Source organism: Ixodes scapularis, unplaced genomic scaffold (assembly GCF_016920785.2).
Source record: "Ixodes scapularis isolate PalLabHiFi unplaced genomic scaffold, ASM1692078v2 PGA_scaffold3__209_contigs__length_174095766, whole genome shotgun sequence".
Taxonomy (NCBI): domain Eukaryota; kingdom Metazoa; phylum Arthropoda; class Arachnida; order Ixodida; family Ixodidae; genus Ixodes; species Ixodes scapularis.
The window spans coordinates 5,057,450-5,085,433 of record NW_024609868.1 but is presented as its reverse complement, the minus strand read 5'-3'; the positions used below and the strand labels follow the sequence as shown (position 1 = coordinate 5,085,433).

The following is a 27,984-nucleotide window of genomic DNA, read 5'->3' as shown; positions in this document are numbered from 1 at the left end:
CGTATTTAAAGCGATAAGCAGGAGCAAGGTTAAAGTACGCCGAGCAGATAAGTAGAGCCGCTGACCGGCAAGGTTTCGGATCGGACCGCGTTTCAGTTCTATCAAATCACGATTTATCTTGCAAGAATGCGGTTCCAACTCCTAACGATGAAGCACTAAAAGGAATATTTTGCTCATTTGCTTTCGACTGGATGACGTCCGGATCCTGGGCCGCAGAGCCTCATGCAATTTGACGCTTAACGACTCGACCTCACCTCGGCCTACTTGCCCTACCGCTTATGGTTGAAGAGTAACAATCCAGTCGCAGGTGGTGTAGCGCTTAGAATCCGAGTTTTTTTCGCGCGCTTCCGACTCGGGATAGACAAGGGGAATAAACAGAACAAGGGATTGCAAGGCCGACCAGGCTAAAGGCCCTCATTGTTGACAATCGAGTCGATAAAAACTGAAACCAAGACAAAATAAAACGTTTTTTTGGCGCACGTTTTGCGATTTGGCGCATAATGGCGCGAGATATTGTCTGTGGCGCAGTTTCTGCAACATGGCGCAGGATGGCGCAGACACATGCGTCTGGCGCAAAATGGCGCAAATGGCGCAGCCGTTCCACCCCTGGCTTTTGAAAGCCCCAACTTCCTCACCCTTGGGTAGAGGTCGACCAATTATTTTAAACCTTTACGAAGGCACGTGATTCCGAAAGACCAATGGTGGATCGGAGGTTGACACTGACATTCGTCAAGCCGGCAACCGACTTCGACTGACAGAACCACAACGCTCGTAGAGTTCACTGCACAGTCGGGTCCCGCCAGCACGGCGCCCTGGCCGAAATCTTATAGGTCCCCCAGGGGCGTGCAGAAGCGCGACCGTCCCCATAACAAAAAGCAAACTCATAAAAAAGCTAAACTTCCCCCCCCCCCCCTCCCCCCGTTCTGTGTCAGCAAAGAAAATGCGGGCACGGTGCTCCCCTTTCTTAACAAAACTAGACTATTACTCCTTGCCTGATCAGCGGTTCTTTCAAATATGATGGTCAACACAAAAATAAACAAGTCTGAGCAATATTATTTATAAGCCGTTAGGAAATTTCAAAATTGTCCCAAACTTAACACTGCCCATGTATTTACCTACTGCGAGTTGTCCGTGTACCAATCGAGTTTGTCTCTCGGTAAGCCCAACTGGAACTCAGAAGGTGCTACATTTGACGCGCTAAGATCTCTCCTGCTCCACGGTGAACCCGAAACTGACAGTCGCCAACTCACCGTGGAGGGGATCCTCGTGGTGCACCATCTCACCGGGGAAGCTGGCCATGGACACCGGGGCCATCACAAAGCCACTGGCTTGGCTCGTCTTGCGACTCGAAGCCCGGGACGGGCTAGACTTGGGCGACAGGTTTGGGGCACGCTTGGCCGGTGCCGTCTGTCAAAGGAGGAGAAATAGCCTCCTTGGTTCCTGCTCACGCATCTCTGAACGGCTTCAAATCTACAACTTCAGTGACATTGGCGAGAAGAATGTTTGATCTTTAAGATGTTAGGAGGATGGTCTACTGTCATGTCTGCTCAAAGTTAACCCACCTCCCCCCCCCTATTTATTGTTCCAGGCAACTGCATCAGTTGGCCTTACAATGAGTATTACCATCCCCTGGCAACAGCCCTTCAGTTTGGAGGATGTCAAGCAACAAGGATTCCCATGTCAAGAGCCTTACCTGGCCAGTCATCCACCTCTGCATAACCAGCCTTTCAATGCAGCAGTTCTCACACCATTGTAACTATTGCTTCTATGCTAGCGGGAAGCCCGCCATATGGCAAGTGTGCTTTTTTTTTTTGAGTAAGATAAAACTATGAGGAGGCTAGAGAAAGCAGTTATCTTTTTTCATGCATGTTATCGGAAGCTCCACATCAACATAGGTTAGGACATTACACTACAATGACTAAGTCTGGAAGCTGCAAGCTGGGTTGCCAAATCACCTGAATGGGATACGGTCCATTCGTCACATGCGCATTCGTCACAGGACGATTGGTCATAGGACGATTCGTCACACAGGAACATTCGTCATAGGATGACTCGTCAAGCGGCCAACCGGTCCTACAATAGTTCTTCCCCCCAAAAATGTATTGTCCAATTTGGTTCGGGCGGACAACGTGCCTCACCTCATATCTTAGTATGTCATTGGCTTCTGAAAGGCGAAGAATTTGTAACAAACGTTTTAGCTTCGGGTTCGGTCCCGAACATTGAATATTGGTTCGGCCTGACAAAGTGGGTCACCGCTTATCTTAGCATGCCTTTCGCTTCTCAAGGTCGAAGAATTTGTAGCAGACGTTTTAACTTCTGGGTCCGTCCCAAACGGTGAATGGGGAGGCCATATAAAAGCGACTATTTTCGAACTCGGGCTATATTCAAAAGGATGGAGGTGATCGCAACAGAGAGAGGTGGAGCCATGCAGCTGCACGAGGGGAGGCACTCACTTGATCGAATGACGTTTTAGCGAACGCCCACGTTTCATCGAACGACACTTTAGCGAACAGCCGAACGCCGCGAAGCGGCGTTTTCGGGTGGGCCAGTGAGTTCATATTTTTGTAATGAGTTGCCGCAGACTGTCGCCGCGAAGCGGCGTAAAGCGCAGCGCAACGGATGGGTTAACGCACGCCCCCGTTATTCGCTAAAACGACCATTCGCTCAAATGTCGCCGTTCGCTAAAATGTCATTCGCTCTTGTGATATGGACCCCTGCACGAGGGGTACTCATACATATGCATGCAGCAGAAAGGATTCCGATCTTATTGGTTTTCTCGAAGAGGTGTATGCAAGGCAAAGTAAAAACTTATTTGGCTGCCAGTCGGGTCATTGCTCGTTCAACCCAGTAACTTAGGTCAACCTGCTGAAGAGTCTTAATATGATGAAAGGAAAAGCGGATGAGTATCGTAAGATTAGTTTTTCTAATTATTGGTTTATGGTCACTGTGGGAAGTCGTGAAACTCCTCATCAGGGAAGGGCGGTCGTTGAGATTTACAATTTACTATCGTCCCCAGCCCGATCGATGTGACCAGTTGCCCGCATGACGAGTCATCCTGTGACGAATGTTCCTATGTGACGAATCGTCCTGTGACCAATCGTCCTGTGACGAGTGCGCATGTGACGAATCGCCCTCATCCCGGGTTGCCAAATCACCTGAATGACATCACACCTCTTCCACAGAGACAAACCTCAAGATATATCTGCATATGTTCTTTCGCTTTCGTGTCTGTTCGCAATTAATACCCATTCTGAACTAACGGCCTACCAGGTGTGCAAAGGAGCCGGCAGCAAACCAAACAAAGTACCCTACAACAGCCACAGTCAAGAGAAACAAAAATGACCGCGTCTCTACGTGGTGAATGATGTTGATTGGGGCGAAGCTCTGTTGGTGCTCATGGTACTGATTTTGTTCATAGGTAGTGCTGATGGTGCTGATTTTTGTTTTATTGCTCATAGGTAGTGCTGAATTCCGGGTTGCATTTCGACTTCATTATTACTGCTTTATGGTCGGTAAAATGCAGAGCCAGTGGTTCTTCCAGCACAGGGGTGGCCAGGCTGACCCGTCTGTAGAGCCGCAAACAAAACCATAAAACTTCCAAGGGCCGCAGGGGGGGGGGGGGGGGGATGCAAGACGGACTGTTGTCCAGGGCAATAAAAACTAAAACTACTTTTAATCTATCAATCAAAAGCAGTTCAACTGTACATAAGGAAGTAGTAGCACAAGACTACCATACCGCAGCCTGTCTTTTGATTTAAAACGCGTTCCATTTTTCTTTCTGGGGAAGTGCTCATGTGACCGGGAAGGAGGCGGAGAAGTGGAAAGGGGGGGGGGTTGTAGACAGGGAGCCGCCAGCCGCACTTTAGCACGGAAAGAGCCGCAGCTTGGCCACCCCTGTTCTAGCGGATCAGCATGGATCCGCTAGAAGCCGTGGGAATGCATCTCCACCACTTAAGTCGACAGTCCATGTCGGAAAGAGAATGTGTGGTATGCAACGTGGTTATGTACGCATTTGAGCATTTGACCGCAGCGCCCTCTCGTCTATAAACATTGAGCCAATGCATGCAAAGTTTAACGCTAATATATACGCATTTGACCGCAGCGCCTTGTCCTGTATAGACGTTGAGCGGCTACATGCAACGTTTCATCCAGGACATCCCCAGCTCTTGAGTTACTTCCACACCTCAGAGCCCCCTACTCGTCCCGCAGTCGTGGCCGAGTGGTTAAGGCGATGGACTAGAAATCCATTGGGGTCTCCCCGCACAGGTTCGAATCCTGTCAACTGCGCAAACATCTTTTCCTTTTTTTAAGAAGACAGATGGGATGGCAATCGATGTGAGCCTGGACATTGGACGGACAAGGCTAGACCCTAAGGAGCTTCGCCCCTAAAACAAGCAGGATGTTAACCGTTCCAACACATCCGCGACAGGTAGGGGACTCACAGTGCGCATGAGCTGGGTGGTGAGTCCCAGGTAGTTGTGGAGGGCCGTGAAGGTGACCCTGTGCAGCCGGATCATGACGATCTGGCACAGCCGCACCATGGAGTCTGGGTATTTGGTTAGCAGGATCTTGAAGTTGTCGTACCGTAGCCTGCAAACCAGGAGCCACGCTTTTGGAGCCACAAAGCAACCGAGGTCAGAGCCCACGAGGACGATGGCTAAACTTCGGGAGCTGGCACGTGCAGTAAAATGCCAAAGACCCGCCCACCTAGCTAGCTGGAAGGAGTCCGATGCCTGGAAATCTCCTTAAGACTAACACATATGTACACTAGAGGGAAATGTGGAAGAGTTTGGCCCACGGTTATGCATCGAAGCGACACAAACTAGGAAAACAGGGAAAGGCACAAGCCGAGGACAGAGACCAAAAAGAGAACCCAATTCGGAGAACTACAAGGGCCAGTTTAGAGCTGAACAAAAGTGAATATTGAGAACGGCTTTTTATAATCTGAACTTAATCTATGTTGCCAGCGCATCTTAAAGAACACAAAATTAAAATCATGTGACTTATTTCCCCACTAAAACTGCAACCAAACATGTCAACATGACGAAAATAATCCCTGGAGAAGGGGAACAAGTGGGACAAAGGACAAACAGAAATCTCCAAACACAGCTAGGTGACTGGTGAGCGACCGAAAAAATCCGCCTGGTCCGGGTATCGAACCCGGGACCTCTCCATTACAGGTGGAGCGCTCTACCAATTGAGCTAACCGGGGGTTAGACATCAGTAGAGCAAACGGGTTTTTATCAGCCGCCACCAGTCTAACACCAACAAGGGTGAAGCTTGCAATTTAAGGTTATGATTATAATGAATTGCAAGCTTCACCCTTGTTGGTGTTAAGACTGGTGGCGGCTGATAAAAACCTGTTTGCTCTACTGATGTCTAACCCCTGGTTAGCTCAATTGGTAGAGCGCTCCACCTGTAATGGAGAGGTCCCGGGTTCGATACCCGGACCAGGCGGATTTTTTCGGTCGCGCACCAGTCACCTAGCTGTGTTTGGAGATTTCTGTTTGTCCTTTGTCCCACTTGTTCCCCTTCTCCAGGGATTACTTTCGTCATTCTTGTCCAGCTCGCTTGCACCTTTACATTTAATTGCATTATAATCATGCCAACATGCCCCTTTTCTGACACATATCTCAGGAAAGGGGCGTGCTGCAATGTTTGGTCACGTATTTAATGAAGGAAAAGGCCTCGCATGATTGCATTTTTGGGTTTGCTGAAGCGCTTAGGACACGTAGATCCACTTTACTGCCCTTTTAAAAACAGACGGAATAAGCCTCTCCCACTGCCAGACTCCCCATCTAAATTGCAGGGGAAAAAAAGGATTTCGAGACAGAACCGGGTAGAAAAGGGGAGAGAGCCAGGAGGAATGCGCCCACCTGAGAACTGAAGAGTCTTCGAGTGCACGGGCGGCCACAGTCTTGAAGGTGGAGGGGACGCCCTGCGCCATCCAAGGACTCAGTCAGCCACTCTCAGCTCAAGCAGCCAGCCACTTACCGTCAAGACCACGAGAGCGCTGAGCAGACTGGCAATGTTCTCCCCGGCCGTCACTTCCTTGAAGGTCAGCTCCGTGCCGTCCTGAGAAAACATTGTCCGCACGCCAGTCATGGGTTTTCTTTTTGGCAACTCAGAACGACGAGATAACCGAAGGGACCACTTTTAATTTGGGAGGCCAGCATCGAAGGAAAACCCCAAAGCGTCTGCTCGTCCGTGAAATATTTTTGTGCGTTCTCGAGTAAGTGCACCCCTCTTCGTAAGCTAGGGGAACCATCTAGTGAGGCTGAGAAAGTGAACGAAACAGCTGCCTCCTCCCAAGGTTGGCACTGAAGTCACTGCTTGCTTCCTTCCCATCTGTCTGGGGCCTACCCGCCGTCATTCACTGTTCCAATGTCCCCCACTTCCAACAGCATCGGCTTTCTTTTTAACTGCTTGTTGATACAACAGAAAAGACTGTCGGTGCTTGCTTCCACAGAGCCGGCTGTTCTGCCGTGAAACCACGCTAGAAACTATACAGGCAACAAATTGCATGACCGAGTATCTGGACTGTCATAGTGTTCTTGGAGTCTTGCCGGAGGCTAGATACCACTTGCTAAGGAATATGCCCAAGTTCCTAGGCTACAGGACACTGCGGGACACAGTAGATCAGCTAGCAACAGTCTCAAATAGCTTGACCTTGAGACCTCGGCTGCCTCCAACAAGCAGAAGAGAGCTCCAGATACAGCCTATTTCAAACTTTTGGTGTCTCGATAAGCACGCATCATAAAAAAATTCCAGGGCTGGATCTATTTCTAATCCGACAGTAATGCAGCTCAAGTAGTCTAATTAATATGCAACAAATTTAGAAACTTAGAGCACACATATTTTTTTTTAGTTTAAAGGCCGAACGGAATAGATCAATAAGTCTAATGCCTCGATGACGAATGTCACTACAGTATAGACCACTTACAACGTAACCGCTTATAGTGCAGGACCAAGTATAACGCGGCCTTTTTAAACCACCGGTTCGCCTCCCATAGAACTCCATGTAATTACATACCGCTTAAAATGCAGGCGCGCGAAGGGAAATACCGGTTATAGTGCGGTTTCTGGAACAGCGCGCCGACCGCGCCGACCGATTGGCGCAGCGAGCACGCTTCCCTGTGCGACACTAGCCTGGCTAGCCGCTAGCGGCACTCGCGGGGCAAGGAGTTTGCTCGAAGAAGCGAAGAGAGAGGCTTCAGTTGCCATAGTGACGGGGGGACACACGCACGTGTCGTTCACGTGCGTGCGTCCCCCCGCTGCGTTGGAAACAACCGCAACGACAGGCCAATCGCAAGTCGAGGTGAAGTGTTGGAGCGCGTTGCATGCCGGACGCGGGACCGGCTTCTTCTATCCGCAAGCATGGCGTCGGTTGGGATCGTCGACGTAGACAGCGTGGTGGAAGCTCATCGTTCCGCGTAAAAGCGTGAATTTTCGTTGTGACTGTGAATTGTGAAATGACTGAATTGTGAATGACTGTTGACTGTGAATTTTCGTTGTGTGTCGCTATGATAACCCAGCATGTACTAGAAGGGAAGATCCACCTACTCGTGCGGCGATGTCATGGCGGCACTCTCAAGACGGCAGAAACACCCGTGTGGTCGTGTTTGTTTACTTCCGCCTACAGTGGTGCTTTCTAAGCGTTTGTGTTTTCGAACATCGCCCAGATTTCTTATTTGGAGCATTTCATGCCTGTTCTAAAGTTGAAGGTATTACTGGCGCGTACCGTATAAAGGATGCGAATTTTCATGCGTTTTCATCACCAGAGAAAAGTGATTAGGGTTAGCAATCCTGAACGCTCGCAACGTCCATCCGCAACCCGCGACGCCGTTAAAAGAATGCGCCAGGCAAAAGTCGCTCATTTCTTTCAAAATGTGTGACACACTTGAGAAAGAAGTGTACTAGTCTGGTGAAATAAAGACTTTCCTCAAACTAAGCTTTATTTTTCATCTAACATAAAATAAATTCTTTTACAAAGGTAAGTTGTCTCATGGCATGTATTTTGGCCTGAAAAATTTATGTTTTGGTTATAACGCGGTACCGCTTATAGTGCGGATTTTCGCGACTCCCGCGACATACGTTATATGCGGTCTACACTGTACTATTAGAATGCCCGTTTACTGAAATAGAGCACAAAGCCCTGGCCCATTTCCCATGAGTTCAAGGAGTTATGACCGCTACAACGAATTCCTATTTGACGAACAGAAAGACTGATTGAAATATGAAAAGGAGGATAGCTATCTATGAGCGGCTTGCCTTAAGACAGGGGAATCTAAGTTAAACCGACAGAAACAATGGAACCACACCAAAACAGCCTATATGTCACGCAGGCGCACCATTAAACAATGGCTCACATTCGGGAGTTCAATTTTTCGCACTCAATCCTTCCAACAAAGTGACTTGCACAACAAACATGCTTTGCCACTCCCGTGTAGTTCCTCACCAAGGCAACCTGACTTGTTCAAATCTCTACTTAAAACTCTAGAATATTTGCATGGATCTAACGCACAATGCTCCGTTTTTGCCAAGCTCTCCAAAGGCCGAGAAAGCTTCCCAGACCTGCAGGCATGAATGGCAGCGCTGCAAAAGTGCAAGAAGGAGGGGACTCACCGGTTCCACGATGTGCACGTGGATTCGCCCCGACTGCACCACATAGATGCTGTCGTCACTGTCTCCCAGGGAGAAGAGCATGGTACCTCGCGGGACGAAAATGGTCTCAATGTGCTTCCACAGCTCCATGAAGACGGGCTTCTCGAAGAAACCGAACACCCTGCAACCAGCCGAAAGTCCCCACGCTCAACTTCCTCCCACCCACAGGGCCCCGTGGCCACTACCCCGCTACATCTCTCAAATGAACAAAACATCAGCTACCGTCGCAACCGCTCGGTAAACATTTGTCGAGGCAAGAAAAGTAAGAAAGGATTAAATCAGACACTTTTTTGGACAACATCGGCGATGGTTGGCTTCTGAATAGTCTTTTTTCCAAGAAACTAATTTTATATCTTCCGTCTGTGTTTTTTTAAAAGTTCCAGTCTATTTAAGTATAGACTAACTCGCAGGGCCGCCCCTACTCCGCCAGATTGCGGGCACCTCGGCCGGGATTCCAACCCGCCGCCTGGGTATCAGTAAACTGGTGCTTTGCCTCGCAGCCATCGAGGTGGCTACAGGACCGAACCCACGAGACAGAGAACTCAAGTATTCCCTGAAACTGTATTCTAGCAATCGGTTTCACCCCTTAAAACTTAGAGTAGAAAGGGTGAGAATGTGTAGAAGCAAGCAGCTAAAACGAGGAGCTAGATGGCATGTCATGACGAGTGCCATTCATTTGAAAGTCATCTAGGACATCTACAATGAGCCGACCACAATTTTAAAGTCGGCATACCTCATCGTGAAATGTCAGTTTACATTCATTCCTTCATGCCAAGATACTCCGGAAGAAACCAGCTTCCAGCATCTTTCGTGCACATACCATTCGCTTATTGATCTAAAGGGGTGTTAACTAATCGTCTTTGCTAATACCACGGCAGACTGATTATTTTTTAACAAATTTGCTTTCTTAGCTTGTTAAGATGGAAGCTTGGGCAAGTTAGTGATTTACTATGGGAAGAAACAAAGCAAATAGACCAGGACGACAGGGGAGACATACAGAAAGACATACAAAGGTGCTGACTAACAACTTACCTGTATACAGAGTAGTACAGATGAGTACAGTCAAATCTCGTGATTGCGAACGTCATTATAACACATTTTTCAGATTTACAAACATCTCAAAAATCCTCTTCCAAATGCCTATTGGTTTCAATGCAAAATATTTCAGTACTACGAATTTCAAAATGCCGAATATTTCAGAATAACACACGTAATTTAAATGCTCTTATATGCGAACAACACCTCACTATTAAAATTTATATCGCAAGAAAACGGTCAAAAGCAACGATGGATGGCGAAAACAATTTTAAATTACAGAAAGACGCACATTTTGGCCGCTTGGCGGCTCCCGCAACGCCCAACCATCATCAAAGATCGAGCCGGGAAACAAATCCTAACCTTACCCACCTAACTTCACATTCCTGTCAGACCTCTCCTTCACGTGGACTGTTCCGGACGCAAGGTGTGCTGCTCGTACACTCCTGTCCGTCACGAATTTGGTCATCGTCACGGATCAGCAGGAAGAATCGGTCTCCACCTCCGATGTCCTTAGTGCCATCAGCAAGTTGTGCATATTTCTTAGAAGGTGTACTAGTGCGACCGAGGCCCTCCACAGGAAGGTGGACGACATTGAATCGTTCACCCTGCAGCGTTTGTGCTACACCTACCAGAAGAAGATTTCGGATTTCTCCTAGTAACTGTGCCGTGTTCAATCGCGTGAGTGGTGCCAGTATGACCAAGGCCGTCAACAAGGTGGACGACATCAAATCGTTCTTCCTGTAGCGTTGTGCTAGACCTATCAGAATTTTTCTGATTTCTTTCAATTAATGTGTAGTGTTCAATTACGTAAAGCATTTTTTGTTTTGTGTTTCGGATAAAACCAAGCGTCCGGATATTCCTATTGCAAAGGTAGGTCATTTTTGCTCAGATATAATTACAATTTACGAGTTTTTCACTATAACGATAATTTCAAAATAACGAACGATTTTCGCGAGTCCGAAGAAATTTGTTCTATCGAGATTTGACCGTAGTAACTATTCATCTAGTACTAGATACAAACTACAGATGAGGGATTCAGTGCCCTTGTTTCTCTTTCTGTATGTCCTCTCTGTTGTCCCGGTCTATTTTGCACAGCTGCTTCCCATAACTTTTAGTTCATGCTTTGACCGCTTATTTAATGCAAATTTTTACATCCATCCCTTCAGTCTGGACAAAGGGGGTATTGAAATATATAAATGTCAAATAAAAAAAACATGAAAGACATCTAAGCACTTCTTATGAATTGTATATGCGAAAGCATGAACGTCACTCTTCCACCCCTTTAGTTCATCTGCGGTGTGCAGGCATGGACGGCCATGTTTCACTACTGCCAAGGTTGTGGCCGCCGCCGATATAGATGCCTCAGGCGCCACCATGTTCCTCGGCGCCAAGAGGGGCAGAAGCGGTTGCAGCACCTTCCCCCCCCCCCCCCCCCCCCCCTCGAACCCTGACACAAGAGCAGCGGCAGAGTGTTAAGAGCAGGAATTTCCAGCTCCCCCTTACCCCCTCGCCCCCCTTTTGAGCCTCCGGCAATGCCTGACACGTGACCCAAGAGGGGGGAGAGAGATGCCAAGCGCGTGCCACCCTCGCTTTAGTTGTTTGTCTTTCGCGATCACAAACAATGCCAGCTGCGATCCATGGCTGTCAAATTAGTTGCCCGTTTGTAAAAGTCACAAACAATGCCGGCGGCGCTTCATCGGATAGCTAATGCTTTCGCATTAATATATAAACTGAGGAGTTGGCTAAGGACCTCGGCGGCTGATGCAAACCCCAAATGTGAGCATCAAGATGCGAGTCAAGATTTCGGTTCTGTCTTTCCAAGATGGCTGGATGACGAGCAGAGACGTCTGGGGCACAGCCTCTCAAAAAGTGCAAGGAGAAACAAAGGGGGCGCACCTGACGCTGCGCAGCATGTAGAGGACATCTGGAGGCAGCCGCTTCTCCATCTGCTCCGTGTAGTCTTCCTCTAAGAAGGCCTGGGAAGGCTCCTTCACCTGCAGGGTGAGCGGCTGCTCCCGCTTCAGGCGCAGCAGCCTGTGGGCAAACAAGGGGCACCGTCACCCGGCGTGTCCACAGCAGCAGCAGCTTTACGGGTCAGGCTTGTGAGAGGAAGTATGGGTCAGGCTTGTGGGAGAGGGGGGGAGGCATTTGGCTGGGGGGTGAGTGGTCTGCAGAGAGATCTGCAGACCACTCACCTCCTACCCCCCCACTAAGGCATGAGAGCTCTATAGTCGGCGACAGGTCAAGAAGGAAGTGGAAGCTCCTCCCACCTCTTTTCACTATAGCAAAGCTAACGCTGGAGACTCATTGGAGGGACCTAACAAAGCAAACAGGCTACATCTCCATAATATTATGAAAGACTTTTTTTTTAATCCCTTAAGTGTCTTGGACGAGCTGAGCTCGTCGGCCACTTTCTGGCTAAAAATGCCGTGGACGAGCTCACCTCGTCCAGTAATTTTTTCGGTAGCCCTCAATTCCACGGACGAGTTAGGCTCGTCCGAGTAGTTTTGCAGCGCTGATCATAGATGGCAGCACTCGTTTTAGTTGGCAAATATTTTTTTCGCCTCCGCTGATTTTTGCGTAATAAACTTTTCAAATTTTATGTGTAATACTAGAGGAAGAACAATTAAAAAAAAAAAAAAGATATGGCCCTCTTAGATTACTTTTGGAAAAAGAAATTTGGCGCTTAAGGGGTTAATGCATTCGCAATAGAACAATTATTTTGACGGAAATCCAGCGATGTCTGTCAGTTTGTCAGCACCGGGGAGAGAGGGCAACAGAGGGGAGAGGGTGACGCGAGCGACGCTCCCATTGGTCCGAAGCGCTGATGTCAGCACGCATCACCTTCTCCCTCTCCTCCCAGCACTGACAAACTGACAGACACCGCCGAGTTTTCGTCAAAACAAGCATTTTTGCTTTTGTCAAAAAAGTGTCGCAAAGCTGGCACGGAGCCAGAAAGGAGGAAGCACCAAGGTGTGGTGGATTGCAGGCATGCTCAGTTGCTGCTCTGCCGTCGCTGGATGTTTTTCGCTATGGGTTTTTTTAGTAGTAGTGTGGTGGCTGTGCTGCGTGGGTGTAGTCAAAACGATGGATGCAGTTCCCTCCCCGAGTGATATGGATGTGGTTCTTTCCACAAGTGATATGGATGACCGTATCCAAGAGCACTGACACACTTTGACAGGCGGAGTGCAGAAAAGGGGTTAAAAAAATTACAGGAAGATCTATTAGTGGATTTTTAGGGAATGTGTTAGCATGACCCTTGGGAAACGCTAACACTGACCCTGTCAGAAAGCCAAAAAGAGGCAGCAAAAAATAGAAGTAAAAGACAAAACCAAAACAGAAAAGTGAAGAAAAGCGCACTGGCGTTTCCCAAAAGGGAACATGTGTGGCATTTCATAAGTCATGCTAACGCATTCTCTAAGAATCCACCAATGGATCTTCCTGCAATTTTGTTTTTCTTTTCACTTTGGTAAACTAGCATTTAGCATAAACCCTCCAAGTTCACTAAGTATCAAACAGGTAGTAACAGTTTTTGTTTACATGCACCGATTTTCAAGCACGAAAAGAAAAGCTTATGGCTCTCACATTGTCATTGGCCCACTCTGTGGATAATTGACAACGCTGATTATTGAGATGGGCTTTATGTCTTGGCTCTGGGTTATTTGCTTGGTTCAACTCGCAAGATGCACTTCTGCATCTGCGACTTACGGTCGCAGAAGCAGCGAAGCGGGGAGAAGAAAAAATCTCTGCGGCCAATAGCAACTTGGAAAGTGCACATCACAAGAAATTTGCAGAAGGGAGGGAAGGATCATATGCACCGACTTCCTTTCCACGTGCCTTCATGTGGCTCCAGAAAGTGCTTCACTCTAGCAAACGAGGCATTCCGCAGAGCTCCATTCTCACAACCAAGACAGTTGTGCAGCACTCAACAACCAAGATGGAGCATAGACTGCAAAGGTGGCCCAAAGATTTATAGCTATTGATGTCGCCCTAAAATAGCATCATGCTCGGAGGATATCTCTCGAGTGGCCGACCAGCGCCTCACTTTTTGGCGAAGCGGAGGACCATCTGCCTCTTGCGCAAGCGGGTCCTTCCACTGGAAGCCTGGTCTGTCAGAAAGTTTACCTGCAAAGGGACACAGGGATGAGGCATCGAGCAGCAGAAGGTGTTTCGAGGGCCTCACCTTCCTCAGCATCTTCCGGCCGTAGAAAAGCACCTTGTCCCTCTTGCGGAACCGAGGCCTCGACGAACCTAGCATCTGGGCCCTGACCCTGTCCACTGCGAGACAACAAACTTGGGGTTTTTCGCGAGTCAAACCAAGGAAGAGCATCTGGCACGCGCCCCAGCTGAGGACTGAGGATTAAATTTAACAAGCGAGGGCTCGGTTTCAGAAAGCCTTCTCCGCAAAAGCATCCATCGAATTGCGGGCACCTCGGCTGGGGTTCGAACCCGCCACCTGGGGACCCGTAGCCCGGCCCTTTGCCTTAGGGAGGCTCTAGTGAGGGTGGGTGCAACTCAAAACCTGGAGAGCGTTTGCAATTTAATGGCGGCACCTGAGGGAGAGGATTCGGGAAAGGATATGCGCCAGTGTTGCTTGCACGAGAGCAGACGCCCGCTCTGTTGCAACTTTGTTGCTCCGTGCACGTTTCCTTCTCTCGCCTCCCATTGCAAGCAACGAATGCCCTGGCGCAGCCTCTCTCGCTTCCTTCTCGCTCAGAGTATTGCAAACGTCGAGAGAAGAAAGCAGGGTTGCCAGACAAGCAGCAACGTCCAAGATGGCGGAATTTACCATTTTTCGCGTTAAAAAAATACTTAACCTATCGCAACAAAACTGGTGGCTATGGAAAAGTACTCATTTATACCTTGTGTAAATTATTCAAGCACATTAATGGGTTCCTATGACCTGAGTTAGGAAATAAAACGACCCTTTTCCCCATAGACTCCCAGCAAAATTTAGCAATTAAATGGCATCCATGTCCCGTGATCCCCGATCTAGCAGTTGCACCCACCCTCACTTGAGCCTCCCTACTTTGCCTCCGAGCCACCGAGGCGGCTCCACAGCGAGACAAAGCGAAAACCCAGGGCGGGAACCCGAGCGATCGAGCGCTCACCTCTGCTTTTTATTTTCCTAAAGAAGAGTACGACGCCCAAGACGACGGCGAGGACCACCAACGCCAAGCTGCATATCGTGACCTGCGAGGAAGCAAGAAGTTACACGCGAAGGTCGGTGCGGCCGTCGGCGGCCCCGCGAGCTTACCAGGTGATGCTCGTACAAGTGCCTCAAGACGAGCGGAAAGGACGAGTGCACTACGTGGTCCCAGTACTCCCAGTACGGAGTGTTGAAGCAAAGGTCCTCGAAGTGCTCCAACATTGACGACATGTCGAAAGAGCACTCAAGAGGAACCGCTCGAGCTACGAGTCCCCTACCCCGGCGGAATATCACATGCCCTCGCAAGGCGTCAATGAGGCGACTAAAAACGCGGTGCTAGGAGTAAAGTAAACGGCGAAAGGGATTGCTCTCGGTCACGGGGCATGGATTTCGTAGGACAAGAGCACCGAACTCCGGAGGACGGGAAGAGTTCACTGGATGCGGCTATGTTTCCGGCTACACTCGCAACTTTCATAACATAAACAAAAGCCTTAGCGACCGTAGCGACCCATAGTAGCGACCTTGGTCGGTCGTAGCGTCGTAGCGTAGTGCGTAAATAAACAAAACCCATGGTTCAACCGATTGGTATAGTTAATATCGCTTAAGTCCTTGCGATGTTGAGTACTTTCAACGCATAGTTGGGACAAACTGGTAAACATGGCAAACTCAAACCTCTCAAATCGAGTCGTTGTTTACGTTGTTTACTTTATATCCAGTATCCTATCCACGATCACATCCAAGCCAAGCTAGTGACTCTGAGCGCTGTGTGAGTGTTCTCGCGATTTTGCCCGCGGTGATACGATTCACGCGAATCGTTGCTCTAAAGTCTGTCCTTGCAGTTAGCACTTTTGCCTGCCATGCTAAAGTACGCGCGAGGAACGGAAATTCTGACCTCCCATCCGTTTGTTTACATCTCAGAAAAAGAGCGGAGGGGCCGGATCTGCGACTTCTGTTTCTCCGGGTAAGCGCGCGCCTTCTGAAGAAGCGACACGATCTCTTTTTGACTTTGTGCTAACTGGCCGACGGCTTTGGCATCCAGCTCGGAAAACCTTCGGCGATGTTCGAGGTGCAAGATACTCTACTTCTGCGGGAAGGAGTGCCAGGTGGGTTTGGCGTGTCGTCGAACGCGACACCACTTACCGGTTTCGTCTGCTTGGCGGCCTGCCTGATGAGCTGCGTGACTTTCGGGGAGGGTGCAGGCTTGTGCTCAGCGTGAGAACGAGTCCACCACCACATAACCGAGACGGATGGAAAAACGTTTCCCTCGTCTCCGTTTGGAATCGTCAAGCGCTCGCTCGTGGCAATGCTCGTGGGAGAGCTCTGCGCGTCTTCCTTCTCGTCGGATATCTCACTACGGTCTTGACTGGTGAGATATTATTACCTTGACCGCGGGGCGCGCGCTTAAAAGCATGCTTCAAAGGCTTTTGCCTTTGAAGTGCGGTACGAGGAATACGGTAACGGTTTGCTAAAAGTCCCTATTACGCCACTACTGCGTGATGCACGTTACCCCAGACTAGCAGTCCTACTGCACTGGTAAAATTTTCAGGTCGACTAAACTCCTGCTGTATAATTAATAACTTTTTTCTTTTTTTTTAAGCGATGATAGAATTTTTTTTTTTTTTTTGCTGGTGGCAGCTCTTTTCCTCTCTCGGCTTCCCTTTGCCCTCTACTCTGTCTCATCCTACGATGGACTAAAGGCCAAAGCCACGGGCCGTCAAATCCAATCACGTTCCACGCTATACTATGGCACGCTTAACACTGATTAGGGGTGGACGAATAATGCTCGAATCCAAAAGCGCCGCATCATTTCTATGGCTTCGACGCTGCAAAGAGCCTCTATGTCGTGGCTTTCTTTGCGATGTAAAATTGTTGAGTCACTCAGTGCTCTTCGATTCGAACCACTGTCCACCATCCCCTCATCAGTGATTCGAGACGCGGGCACCGATACGGTCATCGAAGCGAAATACCGCACAATTTCTAAGTGGATTGTGATTGGATCTGGCGGTCCGTAGCTTTGGCCTTTAGTCCATCGTAGGGTGAGACGAAGTATAACAGACAAACAAAAAACACCCCTCAAAGGGAGGAAGAGGGCTTGCCCTTTCCACAGACATCACCTCATAATTATGTGTTCTGAGGTGGTGTCGAGTGCCTGCTGGACTGTTATGTTATGGGAGTGTCTAGAGTTTCGTCCAGACAGAACAATATCAGATGCTGTAGACTTCTGTCCAGACGGAACAATAGCAGGCCCAGCAAAGTTCCGTACAGACGGAAAGTTAGCAGATGCAGTAGAGCTCCACCCAGACGGAACAACAGAAGACCTAGTAGAATTTCATCCAGACAGAACGACAGTAATTGCCTTTTAAGGCTGTGGCTAGGGTTCCGCCTGGACGGAGCCCTAGCCACAGCCTTATTTTATTTATTCACAGTCTCGCCTTTTTTTTTTTATTACTATTATTATGGAGTTAATTTACTAGCTCGCCTACATATTTTCACTCTCATCATAATTATGTAGTACTCAAGATTTGGGCAGTTTTATGTAAACTAATCGGTGGGAAAGTAAAACGCTGTTAAATATCTGACTGTTTGACATTGGCAGTAAAAAAGAAGTTGTATGTTTGCATCTTCTTTATGCAATTTTCACCCATTTTTGTATATCTGAGGGTTGTGTCAGCAAAGAGCAGGCAAAAGTAAAAGCGTAAAATAGATACCTTTGATCACGGAAAATACAGTCAAAAATTTACTTTGCGAAACGGAAGCTGTTATTGAAACATACTTTATTACTGCACACGCCTGGCTTACCGACCTCATTTTGTCTGCAAGGCCTGAGCTATTAGCAACTTCCGTACCCCCATTTCTGGGCAGGCTGCAGCCTGGCCCGACCACAAGGTGGAGTGCGCTTGCCTCGAGAAGGTTTCCCCAGAGGTGCCAGCTAACCCCGTGAGGTTCTTCTGCCGTCTCCTGATCAAGCTTAAGGTACGACTGGCTGCCGCCTGGCCCCCGTTTCAGTGCAAGTGCAGGCACAGCAGGAGCTACAAGAGTGGGTTCCCGGCTATCAGCATGCCTGCCAAGTGTGCGTGCTCATGCAGTGCAGGCATCATTCGGGGCAACATGCTCGTGCTTATAGCTTCGGCTTCACTTGCACATAATGTGAAACAAGCTGTAGGTAGTCTCGGTACATATCTTTATTTACCTATTTACACAGTGCCTACATCGCAACGAGGACATTATTGTAGGGGGTATATGTTACAGAAAATAAAACAATTTGTCACTTATAATGAGCGTGTGAATAAAAGACTAACAGTGCATGAAGGAAGTGCAATAAGACTGTTTCAAGCATCATAAGACACAGTAAAAAGAAATGGACTGCAGCACATCAATATTAAAGCATGTGCGATAACAAAGAAGAAAATACTTCATACAAAGTCTCGGTGACCACGTGCTGTAGAAGACAATTTCAATCACTAATCGATTTGGAAAAAAAAGAGTTTTTAAATATTTCAGTTCTGCACCTAATATTTATTTATTCTTTTTTTTTTTAATCTTTAGCAGATGGTCTTAAGGAAAGGTAATCAGGATTATGAAAATAGTTATTCATTATTATACCTGATTGTTTTAAGGAAGCATTTCTTAGAAGTTTTATTCGAAGACAATTTCTCCACAAATCTAACGGTTTCCATTCCGTTGTTTGTTCAAATGTGTTACGCTCGAGCGAAATTCATAATTATTTGTTTGACAAAACGAGCTGCTCTATTTTGCATGCGTTCTAGTTGGGATGTTAAATTTAGGTAATATGGGTCCCACACTGGATATGCATACTCAGATTAGCCTAACATTGGCTATGCATAACAGCTCTTTAATATTGGCCGGGGTCTTTTTGAAGTTCTGTTTGACAAAATTTATTATGCAATTCGCCTGCTAGATGGCTGCTAAAATAAACTCTTGAATATTTTACATCTTTAACTTCCTGGAGAACAACACCGTTCAGTTTGTATCTCGAATGAAATGGTCTCTTTTTTGTGGTGAATCTAACATAATTATATTTATTGATATTTAAGAACTTTTCCCATTTGTCACACCAATTCATTACTTTTTCGAGGTCTGACTAAAGTAAAATAGAAAAATAGAATCATCCTCGCTTTTAGCCTGTCTATAAATAACACAAACATCATCATATGAATGTCTGTTGCTTGTTCAATTTTGTGCTATGTCGATATATATCAAAAACAGAAGTGGCCCAAGTACGGACCTTTGGGGGACACTTGAGGTTACATCAGTGTACGGAGAATTTTGACCGCCATTGACTACATTTTGTATATGATTGGATAAGCAATTATATATCCACCCAAGAAGGTTTTGTGCATGAGAAGTGAGCGAGGTACCTTATCGATTGCCTTTTGAAAGGCTAGAAGCATGCAATCAACCCAAACATTTTTGTCTAGGGAAAGTGAAAGATCATGTGCAAATTCTATCAGCTCCGTGGTGCACGATAAACCAGACCGGAAACCGCGCTGGGCGATGGGCCTGTGATTAGAAACTTGTCTTTTTTGGCCTGACTTATGAATAGGCAGAGCATTTGCACTTTTTCATATTGATGCCAGCCTGCTAGAAAAGAGTGATTTGTTGAAAATAATAACTAGAAAAAGGTGAAATTGCTGCAGCACACATCTTTAGGACATGATTGGGTATGCCGTCAGGCCCCGTGGTTGAATGAGATTTAAGATTGCGAAGTAGTTTATGTACTCCATCATCCTCAAAAACAAACTCAGGCATTGCATCAAGATTAGTCTCAAAAGATTTTGGTGCAACAAATTTCGTTGCTGTCGAGAAAATGGACTGAAAAAAACTATTGACGTGAACAGCCTCGATAAAATCATCAGTTTCGTAAATACTATACAACTTTCCTTCCTTTTTTTTTTTTCTTAACGTTTCACAGGTTAATTTTTACACAAGCCAACAAGGCGTGTGCGTGGGACGTGGCAAGAAACAAATTAATGTAACAAGAGTAGATTTGAGATGCTCAGTGGAATGAACATAACGAAAAAACATTGCTGTAGTAATATTCCATGTTATTTCGAGTATTTGCAGTGACCAAAGCATGGAAACGAGTGATACCTATATGTGTGCATATTAAACATATGGTGACACTGTATCGGTTTGTATCAATACTGATTTGTTCGGCTCAGAAATACAATTTATTAACATTTTCTGGAGATTACTTTCATCCTAGAATGCTCTTCTTTTTTACTTTTCCTCTCTTCTTTTTTTTTTTTTTATTGTACATCATTTTGTTGACATTTGGAGGTTTTTTAGGAGATTTTATCAAGGAGAGTGTGGATGGGTATTACACAATTTGCTGTTATGGGGACGCAGGACACGTCAGCTGCGGCTCGGACCGAACCGGTGTTTGGGCGAGGGCGTTCCTTCGCAGACCTGGTGGCACGTGAGAATGCTTGTTGACCTGTCCGCATGGGTGCAGCCGGCGCATTGCGTCATGTTGCGTCGACTTCTTCCGCTCCACAGACGTGGAAGAGATCAAGAGGGACGCCAAGCGCGTGGCGCAGTTCCAGAGGCTGTGGATGACGGCCGGGGCGTTCTTGGGAGACGAGTACCTGCCTCCTGCAGAAACGGGCCTCGAGATCTTCGGAAAGGCAAACTGAGAAGCTTTGCTCGTCACCTTGTGGTGATTCGTGTAGCTTTTTTTCTCCACTTTCAGATGGTGGTGAACACATACACCATCACCAATTACGAGGAATGTCCCATAGGTACGGGCCTATACATTGGGTAAGCTGGTGGCATTGATGGCCATATTGTTATTCTTTGACCATATCAGTGACTCGTCCTCATATATTTTGTAAATAGATCCTTGGGTTTTCTTTGCAAGTAGGGTGGAAATATAAATTATAACATGTTTGATTCAATTTAATTTTTTATATGCCTAATTTCAGATATTTCTGCATTCTTACATTGAATTTTTTTGTATTTATTTATTAATATTGCAATTTCTCGATGGGATTTTTGTAGTTGGGTATAATGGTAAAGAAAATACAACAGACTGCCAAGAAGAACACAAATGAAAACAAGTTGTAGTACACTTGAACAAATACAATACGAAAAGGAGCTACTAATTTCAATTAGATGCAAAAAACGACAACGACGGCTGCATAACAACACTCTCAGCGAGGTCATTGCACTCAGTTATTGTTCGTGGGAAAACAGAGTACTTAAAGCACTTATTACGCGATTGAAGAGGAGTTGTTGTTAGAGCATGCCTTTGTCAAGTAGCATATCCTGATGAGAAAAGGAAATATCTTCTATATACGATTCATAGTTGAAGTCAGATTGACCTGTTCGGCACCTCCCTAATCACCAGCCGCAGCTGAGCTCTCAACCAAGTAACGAACAATCGGACAAATAGAAAAGAAACTGTCACTTGGCAAAGGTCCAGAGAGTATGGAGATATTCAGTTAACTAATAAGATCATGTACCGTGTCTCCCATTTGCTGAGCATACTGGTGCGTCTACGGCAGTTTTTGCAGCGGCACGAGAGGTTTCAGCTTCGAGTGTCTACTAGCTGGTTCTGGTTATGCATTGCCTGCGTGAAGCATTATTATGCGTTCATTTCTAAAAAAGGTAAAACTGGAAGACGATTTGTGCAATTGGAAGTAGGGCTTAAAGGACATATGCAAAGGAAAACAATATTTTTTTTAAACAGCCTCAATGGAAATGGGATGTCATTAACAAAAATGTATAACGAAATAAATTTTAAAGCTATATTGAAAAGAAATTTGTAGTTGGCACTTGCGGGAGCCTGCGGAAAAGTGGCTCCTAGAATCATGTGGCTGGCCACTATAGTCACGTGGTACTTGCGCTCTTTTGGGAGCTTCCTATGGGCTCTAAAAGTTGATTATTAATCTTCGTTCTAAGAAACTAAGATTAATGAGTAACTTTTAGGACCCATAGCAAGCTCTTGAAAGAGCGCAAGCACTATGTGATAGACCTTTGCACCAGTCAGAAATTGACGGCGGCAGCGGCGCGCCGCAGTGTACCCTTCCGGCTGCGGAGTCGACAAAAGTCGCTAAGTAATGATCATGATGACTTTTTCTCTGAATTTTTGTTTTAATTAAATAAAATTTGTGAAGGTTTTGCTTTTTTTTAAATATATTTTAAATTACTTTTTGCATATAAAGCAAAAAAAGTGCTCAGCTGATGGAGCGCCACGCTCAACATGCGGCGGCGGCGGGGGTGTTCTGGGGATTTCAGCGGCGGCACTGAACGGCTCTGGCATAACTTGCGGTGGCGGCAGCGCACAGGTCTACCACGTGACTCTAGCCAGTCACGTGTCTGCTATTAGCCATTTTTCCATGGGCTCCTGTGGGAGCCAACTACAAATTCGTTTAATGCCGTAAATATGGCTCTAACAAAAAAGTTTTTGTTGTAAATTCATTGTATGACATCCATTTTCCATCAGAACAATAAAAAAAAATGTTTTTTCTTTTTTTTTTTTTTGCATGTTTTTTAATATTCTGGGGTAGCTGGAAGGATCTGTTGCGCAAGCATCGAATGAGCTTTCATCGTGACAGACTTGTATCTAGATGCGGTAAAAACGGAAGCGAGCCGAGCTTCATTCTCCCGACGTTGTGCACTCGCTGGTTTACGGTCGCATTTAATCGCCGCTCGCGTCTAGTTTAGAAAGCAGCCTCCATACTGGCGGGGACAAACAGAGCGGCAGGTTCTCACCGTGCTGGCTGTTTTCTCGACAGCCCTTCCATTCTGGACCACTCCTGCACGCCCAACGCACAGGCCGTCTTTGACGGCCGCACACTGCGGCTGAGAGCTGCGGCGGACATCGAGTGCGACTCCGTGGACGGAGTATGGGACTCATTTGAAGTGTGCACACTTATGCGGGCCAGAGTCGTGGCTGTGCGCCAAACGTTGCCTTTTTTCTCCGACATAGATCAGGGTCTCGTACATCGACCTGAAGGAACTGAGGCGGACGAGGATCGAAGAGCTGAGGGAGCGCTACTACTTCAGCTGCAACTGCCCGCGGTGCAGTGCGGATGAGGTGGGTTCCCTTTACTCCGTAAAGTCCATATAATAAAAGAAAAATGTCTGCCGTCTTCCCACTCATTTCGGCCGTATTGGAGCGGCAAAGCATAGACTTGAGTAGTACTGGTGGGTTCAGATTGCTGGTGAAGCTTTAGTAACATTAAGCAGCAAGATGCCAATTGCAAGGTCAATACGTAGTCTTTTCTAGCATCATTTCGCGAGTGAACACCGACGTCGCACATTGTATGAAGGAAAGCGGAAGGTGACGAACACAGCATCCTCAGCGTGTTACGGAAAAACAAACACACCTAACATATCATCTGCTTGTTCTTTTTTTTCCCATCTTTGATGCTCTCTCTCCTGCTTTGCTCCCCCCAAGCGTTGTAGAGAGTTTGGGTCTCATTTCTCGTTGTTGGCCACTTCAATTCACACCGAGGTGTGCTCATTGCGTGCGGCTCATCGACTCTCATGTCGTAATCAAGAAAGGACATTAGACATCTGCCAGTAATGAAAATGTGAAATAAGTAAATAAGAGCCATGAACGGTGTAACTGAGGACCCAAAGAATGTTTCAAGCAACTTTGCTTTTTTTCTCAGGCGCAGGAGTACCTTACTGAAAAGTCCCCATCACTGACTGCCAAAGCCAAGGAGCTTCTCGGAGAGTTTATGCGAGCAGGTCCGTGGCATGAGCTCGTGGCCCACTCCGCCCGCTGCGGATCGGGACCAAGAAGGTCGCTTTCTCCCGCCCGCAGAGGTCCACGCAAGGGAGGACCTAGTGCGCCTGCGTGGGCAAGCCGAGGCCCTTCTGAGCTCCCACGAGCTCCCCGCCACAGACGCGGCCAGGAGCGAGGCGCTGGAGCTGCTCTCGAAGAGCTGCCTCGAGATGGGCGACTTCGACGCCGCTCTGCCCTACTACCTTGCCAAGGAGGAAACCTACAGGTACACTGCCCGGAACCCATCTTTTTGACAGGCGTGTTTAGTGTCCTGTCCCGCTCATATACCGAGAGCTGTTCCCAAGCGGCGACAAATGGCATCACTGCAGAGTCGGCGTGTCCCGCTGTCGCACGTCACAATCCTGGCGGTTAGTCATAAAAGTATGAAAGAACGTGAGTATCGCCGTTGTTGTAGCTTCCCGACCGCTGGCTGCTGAAGTTCTGCGAGTTCTTCGAGTAAGAGAGTGATTTGCAGCGGAACAGGCGTCTGCCTTTGCTGTTGCGACATCGCCAGGATCATGGCAGGCAACAACATGGCACCTCTTTGATACCGACCTTGGGAATCTCCAAAGCACTTTGGCGCGTCACTTGCTCTACAACGCAATTGGAAAGAGGCTAAATTCATTTGCTACAACCGTAAACTCTGCCTTTTGGCGTTGAAATGTTTCGGCATAAAAAGAACATTTCTCACTTGACCGCCAGTGAGAAATTCTTTGTCACCCGTGCGCTTAGGTTCCGTCTTTCGGGATGCTTTTCGCCACTTCTTAGAGGCGTTGCAATCGCTGCATTCAGGTTGGCCCCCTTGAAATGAATCATCATCTGGCTCTGATGCGAAGATAATCCTGCAGCTATCTGCAAGTTTTGTCGCATATGTGTTGCTCACGTCTCGTTCGCTCGCTCCGTGCAGGCGCTGCTACGGCCCCTACAGCCTCGTCTATGGCGTGCTGCTCTTCACCATTGCCAAGCTTTATCACCACAAGGCTTTGCTCCAGGAGGCACTGCAGTACTTCGAGAAGGTGCGGTGCTTTGCTTCGAGCGCTTGGGGCAGCTACAGTCGCTGCATACTGAAACACCCCTGGTGTTGGTGACTTCTGCGAAATCGTCGGCGCCTAGCGGCTAGAACGGAAAGCTGTAGCGGTAGGCTTGCTCGCCAGCTTTCTTGAGCTTATCGGATATTCAGGCCGCCTGGCGGTATAAAGACGAAACCGCGAAAGTAGGTTCAAAAACATGCAACGAAAATTGCCAAGAGACACTTTTCAAAACTCAGCGCTGCCTGGTAAGGTCGGTCTGTTTTTGAGGTATGGTGACGCTGCTTCAAGCCGTGAAGGAAATACCTAGCCAGTGCAGTACGACTTCTGTAGTAGGGGGCAACGTCCTGTGGGAACGCAGTCAGAGGTACAAGCACACGTGCTCTCTCCCAGACTGAGTGCCGCTTAAAGCTGTGCACGCTTTCTCCTCCTATCCTGGGTAATGCCACAGAAAGTTGCCCCTGAGTATAGCCTGAGGCCTTCCATCACTTACTAGTACATGATTGCACGCCTAAACTAAGAGTCCCATCTGACACATCTTCAGGGTTGCCGGGATACAAACTTGTTGACGACGAACCCTTTATATGCAGGCCTCCGAAGTTGTGACCGTCAGCCACGGAAGAAATCACCGGCTGTACCGAGACCTTTCGGAGGCCCTCTGCCACTGCAAGCTGGAGCTGCAAGCACAAAGCGACCACGCAAAGTAGTGAGAGCTCGAGACAGGACTTCAGAGTGCTTTCATTTTCCGTCCCTCTTCTCTACTCGCTCTGCGTCATGCCCTTCGGGGCAGTGCTTTGGCCGGTTCGTAGAGGCTGCTGTCACGTCGGTGGCTTCGAGAAAAAGCGCCAGTTTACGGACTCAAGGTCAGTGGGCCTACATTCCAGTCGAGGTGCCCGCAATTCGACGGAGGCTTGTTGTGGTGAAGATGACGGTTGCATAGTGCAAGCCATGAGAGCCAAATTAGAAAAGCAAAGTGAGTTGTGTGGCGTCGCAACCTTGTCACCGTTATAAAATCTGCAAGGTGGGTGATGGTCCTGCAGAAATGTCCAAACAGTCGAGAATGTCATAAATTTCGGCACCCGGAAAATCGGTCGGCATGCCATACAACCGAAACTCGGTACGGGAAACCAATGAAACAAAATGTGCTCCGTGCCATACCTGTGGAAATTTGGAGGTAATTAAAATAACTTGAGATATATGCTCGCGATAATTAAAACTCTGATATTTCATTCTTTTGATTAATTCAAACTAATTTTAAAATTTTGGTCAGCTCAATATGTTTTAAATGTATTCATAAGCTGCTTAATTTGAGCAGCGTTTATGTGTAATTGATACTTTTCATTCTTGCGGCTCAGTTGAAAGTGTGCTTCTTTCCGAGCACCGGTGCACTGCAGAGAGGTAACGCCCGCGGGGCTTGCTTCTGTGGGTGTTGCTTCTCCACAGTGCACCGGTGCTCGGTGAGAAGTGCACTCAACAGGGCTCAAGCAGGGCACGCATAAGCTATGAAAACGGGTACCACGCAGAAATTGTCATAGCAACTTGCGCAAAGGCTGCGACATGGCGACATGGCATAGGTCCACGGCACAGCGTCCACACAAGTTGCTACGAAAGCTGCCGCGCTGTGCCCATTTTCATAGCTTATGTTTTCTTTGCCTTGCTTAATAGTCCACATTGGACAACTTTTTCGCCTAATGTACAAACTTAATTTTGTTTTGAGTTGTCATGTGCTGTCTAAGCAGTTCTCAATAAACAACATTTTGAGGGATAAATAAACTTATGTCATAGATTTCACAAATGTTTCATGCGTGACATACCTTATGATCAGTAGACCGACATAGAGGAAATCATCAAATATCTGCTTTGTATGTGCTTTGTATGTGGTAAATCATAATTCTATCTCGCATCATGTTTAAGGCCCGTTCACACTCTTGCGACCGAGTGCGACCGAGTACGACTGAGAGAGACGAGTTCTCTTAAAACTTGCTAAATGTTTTTAAAATGAGGGAGCAAACTGGCATTGTGGCGCCATCTATGTGGTGACCCTGGAACTGCATTTCACAAGGGCAAAGGTTTTGCGGGATTTCCGGGGTCAAATGTGCGTAATACCCATAGAAAGGCTCGTTTATAACATTGACAAAAGTTTTTCGAGCCAAGAAAGAAAGGATAATGCGCGAGAAATAAAAAAAAAATATGCCGGACCGCCGAGTTTACACTGCTTCCCAATAGATGGCACCAGTGTGTTTTCTGGTTTAAGAAGTTGTAAGGAACCTAGGTTTAAGAGGTTGCAAGAGTGTGAACGGGCTTTTAGATGAATATCTGATAATGCAAACAAAATTCGTGGCTTCCTGGAGTTTGAATTAATGAGAGTCTACTGTAATTACATTCTGACAGGTCTGTCCAGTTCTGGCTACTTGAAAAAAGTGGTTTCAATATATTGCTCCTTCAATGTCGAGGTGTGCTTCGAATGTTGACCAGTGGCTCGGTTTCCAACGGGGAAAAGATAGTTACAGTTCGATTTAGCGCTCTGCTCATGGCAGAGTTTGAGATGCCTTGCGTTGACATCAAGTCTAAATCAACCTGAATCAACGGTCACATAATTTTAAAGAGTATCGTAGGCGCTTCCCTATGAAGGGAGGGTCAGTCAGAAATGACAATAGCATTATAACAAAACCATCTCTTCAGTACACTGTCAAGCAAACAGAAACGAAAATCACAAAGTCAGCGAATAGCACCCAGGATTAAGCTAACTACCGAGAATGCCGCAGAGAAAAAGAACACCACGGCCAGTCATTGATTCTTCTTTGTCTATTTCCTGTTAAAAATTTCCAATGTAGTTTGTTTGTTTTTTTTATTTTTGCTTCTTCAACTGTTTCTGCTTTTACTCCGTAGGACGGTTTGAGCAAGCATGAAAACATGTTAGGCTCTCGTGTCGCGAAACAGAGAGGGTCTGCAGATAGACGCTCTGCCGTCAACTAAAGAGTTCTCTACAGGCCTGACCTCGGAAGACGACTTTCTGCATTTCTGAGAACTGCAGGAGAAACAAGAATCATGCTACCAGCACTACAACATGTTGACTTTTTCCCCACTTCGATTGCTTTCTAGTTTTGGTGTCCGCAAGGACTCGCAAATTTAACGCCTAAGCAAGTTTAGATATTTTGCCTGTTTACAAACTTGTAGTCTCAAGAAAAGCACAGACTGAGAAACATTTACAGCAAAAACCTTGATCATTGTGGCAACGAAAAGGATGCACTATTGCATTGGCCCAAGAAATTGGCTGGTAATCGGGAGGAAAAGCTACCGGAAATGTCGGGAAACATTGGGAAGGCATTGGTGAACCATCTCATGTT

The 27,984-nt window shown here is 47.1% G+C and overlaps 2 protein-coding genes across 3 annotated transcripts in view; one reads left to right on the top strand and one right to left on the bottom strand.

Moving 5' to 3' along the window:
• The window catches only part of LOC115324435 (neuropathy target esterase sws), a 67,423-nt gene extending 52,119 nt beyond the window's left edge, over window positions 1-15,304 (bottom strand). Inside the window, exons 1-10 of the mRNA XM_040206082.3 lie at window positions 14,960-15,304; window positions 14,814-14,895; window positions 13,886-13,980; window positions 13,748-13,827; window positions 11,599-11,736; window positions 8,626-8,785; window positions 5,995-6,075; window positions 5,877-5,938; window positions 4,443-4,590; window positions 1,251-1,407 (exon numbers count right to left, since the gene is read on the bottom strand). Coding sequence (XP_040062016.1) covers window positions 1,251-1,407; window positions 4,443-4,590; window positions 5,877-5,938; window positions 5,995-6,075; window positions 8,626-8,785; window positions 11,599-11,736; window positions 13,748-13,827; window positions 13,886-13,980; window positions 14,814-14,895; window positions 14,960-15,082 — 1,126 coding nt within the window. The 5' untranslated portion in view covers window positions 15,083-15,304. The remainder of the gene's footprint in view (window positions 1-1,250; window positions 1,408-4,442; window positions 4,591-5,876; window positions 5,939-5,994; window positions 6,076-8,625; window positions 8,786-11,598; window positions 11,737-13,747; window positions 13,828-13,885; window positions 13,981-14,813; window positions 14,896-14,959) is intronic.
• Window positions 15,305-15,585: 281 nt separating this feature from the next.
• Window positions 15,586-26,044, top strand: LOC8039443 (histone-lysine N-methyltransferase SMYD3). 2 transcript variants are annotated; one of them, XM_029985036.3, is made up of 12 exons: window positions 15,586-15,812; window positions 15,891-15,954; window positions 17,714-17,824; window positions 20,222-20,291; window positions 20,372-20,499; window positions 20,565-20,632; window positions 22,612-22,720; window positions 22,806-22,913; window positions 23,494-23,572; window positions 23,649-23,835; window positions 24,517-24,625; window positions 25,228-26,044. In XM_029985036.3, exons 1-12 carry the CDS (start codon window positions 15,709-15,711, stop codon window positions 25,342-25,344), a joined length of 1,254 nt encoding a protein of 417 aa, XP_029840896.2. In that variant the 5' UTR covers window positions 15,586-15,708; the 3' UTR covers window positions 25,345-26,044. The 2 variants fall into 2 exon arrangements, with proteins under 2 accessions (XP_029840896.2, XP_040062015.1); XM_040206081.1 differs by having other exon boundaries at window positions 17,714-17,888; window positions 20,372-20,632.
• Window positions 26,045-27,984: the final 1,940 nt, after the last annotated feature.